This window comes from Priapulus caudatus, unplaced genomic scaffold (genome assembly GCF_000485595.1).
Source record: "Priapulus caudatus unplaced genomic scaffold, Priapulus_caudatus-5.0.1 Scaffold7, whole genome shotgun sequence".
Lineage (NCBI taxonomy): Eukaryota > Metazoa > Priapulida > Priapulimorpha > Priapulimorphida > Priapulidae > Priapulus > Priapulus caudatus.
The window spans coordinates 1471219-1479025 of NW_014577068.1; the positions used below are offsets into that span (position 1 = coordinate 1471219).

Below are 7807 nucleotides of genomic sequence, written 5' to 3' on the forward strand. Positions count from 1 at the left end.
ATTTACATCAATATAAATATAATATTATATCAATATAATAGGTTAGGGTTAGGGTTAGGGTTAGGGTTAGGGTTAGGGTTAGGGTTAGGGTTAGGGTTAGAAGGACGTCATAAAGTGTATTTGCACCCCACTCGTGTTTTACGTACGCACAACATTTTCACGCAGTTAATGTAATATGGAGCCAGTGGTTTGTGTAGAACCAGCCCGTACGTTGTCTTGACAACGTGACGTCACACTTCTGTACTCTCTAGCCCGCTTACATTGACTGCCGCTGGCGGCAGCTGCGGCGGCCGCTGCCAGCGGCAGTCAATGTAAGCGGGCTATAGTACTAGTACTACTACTAGAGTAGAGCTAGGGTTAGGGTTAGGGCTATGGTCACAATGCACCATAAATGATAACAGTTTTATTAAAACAGGAGATTCAGGCACGTGATTTGTATCAACCAATGGGATTTGGGAGGTACCGCATGCCCTAGCTCAGCTGCGAGTCTAGCGCTACGCAATTGCCAATTGAATGAATTAAACGAATAAGAGTAAATACCTGGGAAAACAAAATAATAGCAGTGTCGATAACAAAAGACATTTTGTTAATGAGTCGTAAAGCTTTATCGCATTCAACATGCAGAACTAATCATTAATTTTTCACTGAAATTGGGATCTTTTCCGAGTATATATATTTATTTGTAAGATGGGGGCCACCATATTATAGGACAGCACAAAACCGGGGCCATGTGATCAGATGACGTGTTGATTTGATGAAATTAATCTATCTGAAAGTGAAAGCAATTTGATAGTAAACATGTAGTGTACGACCCATTCAACTTATAATTATTATTGCTAATTATACTAACAACCAATGTTAGTGTAAGTAAGTTTTTTCTCAATTAATTTACACTAAACGATATAGGCCTACCATTGACGAATCATTAAACGTGTTTTTGTAGTTCTGCTGAATGCTTCAACAGAGCAATCAAGACAAATCTAGAAATTACTCAACTTCTCAAGTTAATAAAGATCAGGGGCACTTATAATGATTATGTGAAAGTTCCTTTACAAGATATGAAGCCAAGCATTTAGATGTAGTAGTATAGAGGGATATGGTAAGCTGTTATCACTGCTATTGTGAATGTAGTGTTTATGTACTAAGTTACTGGTAGTGGTACCAGTTTTAGTTTATATTACCAGTTTACTATACCACTACCACTACCACTACCAGTACTTGTTTATGGCATAGCCTAGTCACTAGTGTAGCTCTAGTACTATAGCCCGCGGATAGCTGCCGCAGGACTATAAAACATTGTCAGCTCGATTTCGCTTCTGCACTTGGTCCCGATTGGTTCCACGAAAAATGGCTCAGAAAACGCAAAATGATCGGGCTTTTTAACACTTACTCGGCATCTCACCTATCTTTTTAAACACTTTCCACAACTTTACACCATGTATTTATCCTTTTATTACTCAAGTCAGCACTACTGGCAATCTCGTTTGAAAATATTCTGGCGTGCGAACGCATGACGTCACCGGTATTGCGGACTTGAGTAATAAAAGGATAAATACATGGTGTAAAGGTGTGGAAAGTGTTTAAAAAGATAGGTGAGATGTCCATGTTGATAGATAAGTGTTAAAAAGCCCGATCATTTTAAGTTTTCTGAGCCATTTTTCCGCAGGCTAGCGGGCTAATAACAGTCTAGCGGGCCCGCGGCAGCTATCTGCGGGCTATAGTACTAGAGCTAAGCCTAGTGCTGCCTACAATACCGGACTCTAGGCCATACGAAATGTGGGTTAAGTACGCACTAAACACTGTAACTACAAAATGTAACGTATACAGTATGCTATGTCTTTTCATTATTGACACGTAGTGGCAAAGTGACAAAAGTGGTACAGATATCCATTACAATAATACTACATCTCATGTGACTCACACAATATTAATTACACTATGAAATTGCATAACACTCAAACACCCATACTCTCCAATTCAGAATAATGAAATACTACATCCATGATTTTACAATGATACTTCTTCCTCAATTGATCCCTTAAGTAAAAATGATCAAATTAATAAATTAACCTACATTTTATCATTGGCTGTTGCTCCTGCAACGGTACCGTCGCCGATTTTTTTTCTCTTAAAGTCACGGTAGTGATGCCAGCGCCATCTATCGGCGAATAATAACTACCGTTGCTTTTGGTACGATATTATATATATACGATTTTATACTATAATATAAGCGATAACGCCTGAAACCCTAAACCCTAACCGCTAACCCTAAGGGCCATACACTTAAACCCTGAACCGCTAGAGCCTAACCCTAAACCCTAACTCTATTAAATTAATAAAATTTAATTTTAATTGTTGTAAAAATTAATTGTTGTTATTAAAATGTTGTAAATAAATAATGTAAATATTTGCGTTAATTGGAAAAAAAATGTTAAACAGATAAAGATAGAAAAATACAGAAAACAGGAAAATAATTAGAAAACGGATGGGATTCGATCCCGCGACCATTCATACTTGGCGCAAGCGCTCTAACCGTTGCGCTGCTGCCACATATTGAAATTAAAATTTTGGATGTGCTATGTATATCGCGAGAAAACAAGCTCAACCAATCAGGCGTCAGTACCGTCAGTACCGTGACTTTAAGAGAAAAATAATCGGCGACGGTACCGTTGCAGTAGACACTTCCTTTATCATTATAGAATGGTGCGACCTGCAATAAAGATGATTTCGAACAGTTGTCCAAACTGTTTTCGTATTTTTCTAACCATTACAATACTTACTGTTATTTACCTGATTTACCTGATTCCACCCCTCACCTATAGGTTTGGAGTGGATCGAAGGGTAGGAAGCCTACTGTCTTGTATAAACCCCCATCTTTACATATTCATCCACATGGCTTTTGAATGAGTTAATTGATTTAGATTGTACTGCTTCTCACAGGTTATTCCAGTGATTTATTACTCTTAAACTGAAAAAATTTTTCCTTAACTGTAGTCGTGCACACGGAGTGAACAATTTGAGGCTATGGCCACGAGTACTGTTGTATTCCGATCTTGTAAAGAATTATGTAGGGTCAATTACTTCGTAGCCATTCATTGGTTTGAAAGTTTAAATGAGGTCTCTTCTTAGGCCAAACAAAAAAATACCTTTGGTTCAGGTCACATGGATTGTGAAAATTAGGGTAGGTAGGTAGGTATAACATTATTTTTTTTTTTTTCCCTGCAAAAACATGGGTAGGCCAGGCAGGAATATATATTTTTTTTCCCACAAGTTAAATGTAGGGTATACAGCTTGAAATGCAGGAGCCACGAGATGCAAATGACTTGCAGTTGCATGTACCATTGCTGCAAGTCATGACATTGTTTTCAAAATGTGAACACCAGTCGTTTACTGGTGTCGTGTACTGGTATTCGTGTCGTGTACTGGATAGTAGTGTTAGGAATCGCTCCAAAAACGGAGCTCGATTAATCGTCCCTTTGAACGAGCCAGTAACCGAAGTGTAAACGGCTCTGCGGCCGCGTATAGCACGATAGCATGCGTATACTATAATATAGTACATGATCGATCGCGTACATCAAAATTAAGCCGGCCGCCGCGCCATACGACCTTCAGGCTCTGTTTATGAAGTAGCCGGCCCAGGTTATATTTGACTGTTTCACATTGTAAGAAACGTAGGTACGAACTGTTTCACTTCTTGCCAACGAAGTTCTGTTTATAAATATTTTGGAACTCTCTTTAGGTAAATAAAATGACAATAGTCGGATATTTGAATATGTGTGATCGGCAGGCGGTATCTTTTAATTTTATCTTTTCTTGAAACCCTCTAAAAGTGACCGCAGTCGCACATTTTATCACTCCGAAGTCTGAAGTCGGGCGGGTGACCCGAACCAAAGGAAATTTTTTGGTCGGCCTTAGTCTTCTCTGTTCCAGTGTTATAAGTCCTAGTTTCTCTAGTCTTTGTTCATAGGAAAGATGACGAATTTCTGGAATCATACGCGACATCCTTCTTTGCACCTTTTCCAGTAACACTATATCTTTCTGCAAATAGGGATTCCAAGATTGGACAGCATATTCAAGGTGAGGTCTAACCAGTGATTTGTAAAGCTGAAATGATTTTTTTGTCTTTATATGTTATAGTTCTATTGATGATTCCCAGTATTTTGTTCGCTTTACTGGCAGCTATGGCACATTGCTTACTGTTCTTAAGGGATTCAGTTATGGTTACTCCAAGGTCCTTCTCTTGTTGTACTTGCTCCAAGATGTGCTCATTCATGTTGTATTCATGCTTTTGGTTGTTGTGACCGTAATGGATACGTTTGCATTTGTCAGCATTGAACAACATTTGCCAGTCATTGGACCATTCCTAGTACCGTTTGCAGGTCATGTGGCAGTGCTTCAGTGTCTGCTGTTGTGGATACTGTTCTGAATATTTTGGTATCATCTGCAAACTTTAATATATGGCTTGTGACATTTTCGTCTATATCATTGATGTAGATCAGGAACAGTACTGGGCCCAGTACTGAACCTTGGGGGACACCACTTGTTACCCGTGACCAATCTGAAAATTTCCCATTTAGGACCACTCGCTGCTTCCTATTTGTGAGCCATGACTCTATCCATCTACTGACCTGTCTCGTGATACCATGCGCTTGCAGTTTGTCGATAAGTCGTTTGTGGGGTACCTTATCGAAGGCTTTAGAAAAGTCCAGGTATATTGCATCCACAGGGTCTCCGTGGTCTACATACTTCGTCACTAGTTCGAGGAACTCCAGTAAATTCGTTTGGCATGACCCACCACTCATGAACCCATGCTGAGAGTCTTTAATTAGCTTGTGATGATTCAGATGGTCTACTATGGCTGCCCTGATGTGACTTTCTAACACTTTACATATATTATAGAGGTTAGACTAACTGGTCTATAATTGCTGGCTAAGCTGCACTTTCCTTTCTTAAAGATTGGAGTCACTTTATTTAGCATTTCTCCAGTCGTCAGGTACCACACCATCATTCATGGAGCTTTCAAAGATTTTTGAGATTGGAGTTGCAGCTTCTTTCGCTACTTTTCTAATGACATTTGGCACTATGTTGTCTATGCCAGGAGCTTTATTTGGTTTAACATTGGAGAGACTTTTGTGTATTGCATAGATCTTCAGATGGAAGTATTTTGCTGAGTTGCAATGCGTTGTCTTTTGTGAACAGTTGAACTGGTTTGGGTAAATTGATGATGTCTTTGTCTGTGAATACTGAAATGAAAAAACTGTTCAGTAGTTTAGCTGCTTCTGTGTTGTCTCTTATAGTGCTGCCATCAGAATTTGTGAGAGGACCAACTCTGTCTTTTGTCTTCAGCTTAGATCTAGTGTAGGCATAGAATGATTTAGTGTCATATTTGATATTCTCAGCAAGTTTCTTTTCAAAGCTTTTTTTGGCATGTCTTATCTCTTTGGTAGCTGCGTTAAGTGCTGATTTGTATGCAGTGTAATCTTGATGGTTTGTGGACTGCTGGTATTTTTTCTAAAACTTGTTTTTCTTAGTCTTTGCATTAAACGCTTGTTTGGTTATCCATTTTGGTTTGTTGTTTGCTATACTTTGTTTCTTTGGTACAAATTTGTCTACAGCGTCATGGAAGATGTTCTTGAATGTTGTCTAATTTTCGTTTATAGAGTTTCCTTCAAAGCACTTGTCCCAGTTCGTGTTTGAAAAGCATGATCTCATTCCTGCATAATCTGCTTTGTTGAAGTCAAAAATTAGTTTATCCTGTACCTCGATTTCAATAGAAGATATCAGGTCCCATTCCATATTATTTCCATCCATTCCATTCCATCCTATTGCTTGCATACAAAATTTTCTGTACTTGTCTATCATGTCTTAGAAAACATGTACATGGTTACTTTTAGAAAAATATCTAATGATTTAAATTTCCTTGTTGACTTATTATTGATGCGATTACATGATGATGCCACTTGTTTTTCATGAGGCATTGTTCCTGCACTTTGTTAATTATAATTTGCATTATGTAATAAGAGGCGCTGTGCTAGTCCAGAACTAATACATCACTCAATGAGATACACTTTTGTAATATTGTATGGCGGTTATTAATTTCATGGGAATTATCGCAACACAGAAGAATGTGGTTGCCTTATTTTTTATTTTATATAACACTAGCGGGATACCCGGCGTTGCCTGGGGAAATCAGTGGCGTTACTCAGTTGGTGACCGCTTGGTTGAAAGGAAAATGCCCCAAAAAATCGAACTATCTATCTATCCATGCATCCATCCATGCATCCATCCATCCCATGCCATCCCATGCCATCCCATGCCATCCCATCGTACCGCATCCTATCCCATCCCATTCCATATCCCATCCCATCGCATGGCATCCCATCCCATCCCAACAGTAAAAAATAAGAAGAAATCAAAAGATAAAAGTCAAAAATTATAAATAATAAAATGAAATTATATAGGAAATATAATATTTGATATTTAACCTACATAGGCTTCCGTGAAGTATACCGGTCAGTTTGCGCTATCATTATCATCTACCATAGTTTATTCTGGATTTTTACTAAACGTTTAAATGTAGTAAAAAAATAAATTTTGAAATTAACGGTCAATACGGCAGAAGTACATACTAAACAGTCCAAATGTAAAAAAAGAAAGAATTTCCCGAGGTGGGATTCGAACCCAGAATGAATGGTTTAGGAGTCCGATGCTTTATCCATTCGGCTACTGAGCCGTTATGGTTATACACCATGGATTCACACGTACGTGATGTATAATGTTAATCTGTACGCCATCTATTGATGAATAGAATTTTTATAAATTTTTAACTTTTTAACTTTTTTGAAATTTCACCTCTTAGACGTGCTGATTCTGAAAATATATTTAGTTTTCCTCTAGGCTGCGGAGTTCTCTAGTTATGCGTGAACACACTAATTTGGCTGAACAACTTTATATATATATATAGATAACAGCACAAACCCATGGTAATTTTTACACAGGAGTAATCAGTAATATGTTCGCAAATGGGCGAGACCTAATTTGTCTGCGTTATTATTATTTTTATTTAAATGAAAGATAATAATTTTAAAGCAATATTGTTTCATTTAAAACTCGGCAGATACATTCGAAAGCGTTGGCACACATTAAAACAAGGATTTAAAACGGTTCCTAAGTGTTCTAATATATTTCCGGCCACTATATATATATAGTACCTTCCTTTATTGCTTGCGTAACAGCAAGTGTTTAAAGTAAGGCTAACATGCCTTGGAACAATCGTACACCATTATTTTCACAAAAATATATAATGAAACCTGTTTACATCGTATTGACACGGTTACTTGATGATGCCACTTGTTTCTCGCGAGACCTTGTGCCTGTACTTAGGCATGGAAATTTGAATTAAGCAATACAGATGTTGCTACTAGTATAGAACTAATGCACCACTTAGTGAGATGCATGTTTTGTGTGCAGTGTGGTGGTTGCTGATTTCAAGCGAATTGTGGCTATATGAAAGAATGTGGATGCATAATTTGCTATTTTATGTACCATAACATCATAAACTCATGGTAATTTTTATGCTGGAGTAATCAGTAACATGTTTGCTATTAGGCAAGACAATATTTCTTGAAATGTTTCTCGACAGTGCAGTTATTTATGAAATAATTCTTTTAACAATGTAAGTAGAAAGGCCAAAAGTGTAATGCAGTGCTGGTACACACCTGTATCTTTCACAATGGGGTTAGCCGCTAGCTTTGTCAGCAGGTGGCGCAGCGGGAGTTAGAGGTGTTACAACGATTGCGCAATCAAC

General features: G+C 38.0%; 2 protein-coding genes across 2 annotated transcripts in view; one reads left to right on the top strand and one right to left on the bottom strand.

Annotated features, from left to right (window-relative positions):
• The window catches only part of LOC106806111 (Golgi pH regulator-like), a gene marked incomplete in the record, with an annotated part of 27999 nt that extends 27291 nt beyond the window's left edge, over nt 1-708 (bottom strand). The window contains 1 exon segment of the mRNA XM_014807968.1: nt 541-708. Within this exon segment, the coding sequence (XP_014663454.1) occupies nt 541-582 (42 nt within the window).
• A 210-nt stretch (nt 709-918) lies between these two features.
• LOC106805748 (ubiquitin carboxyl-terminal hydrolase 25-like) overlaps nt 919-7807 on the top strand; it is a gene marked incomplete at its 3' end in the record, with an annotated part of 41707 nt that continues 34818 nt past the window's right edge. The window contains 1 exon segment of the mRNA XM_014807467.1: nt 919-1099.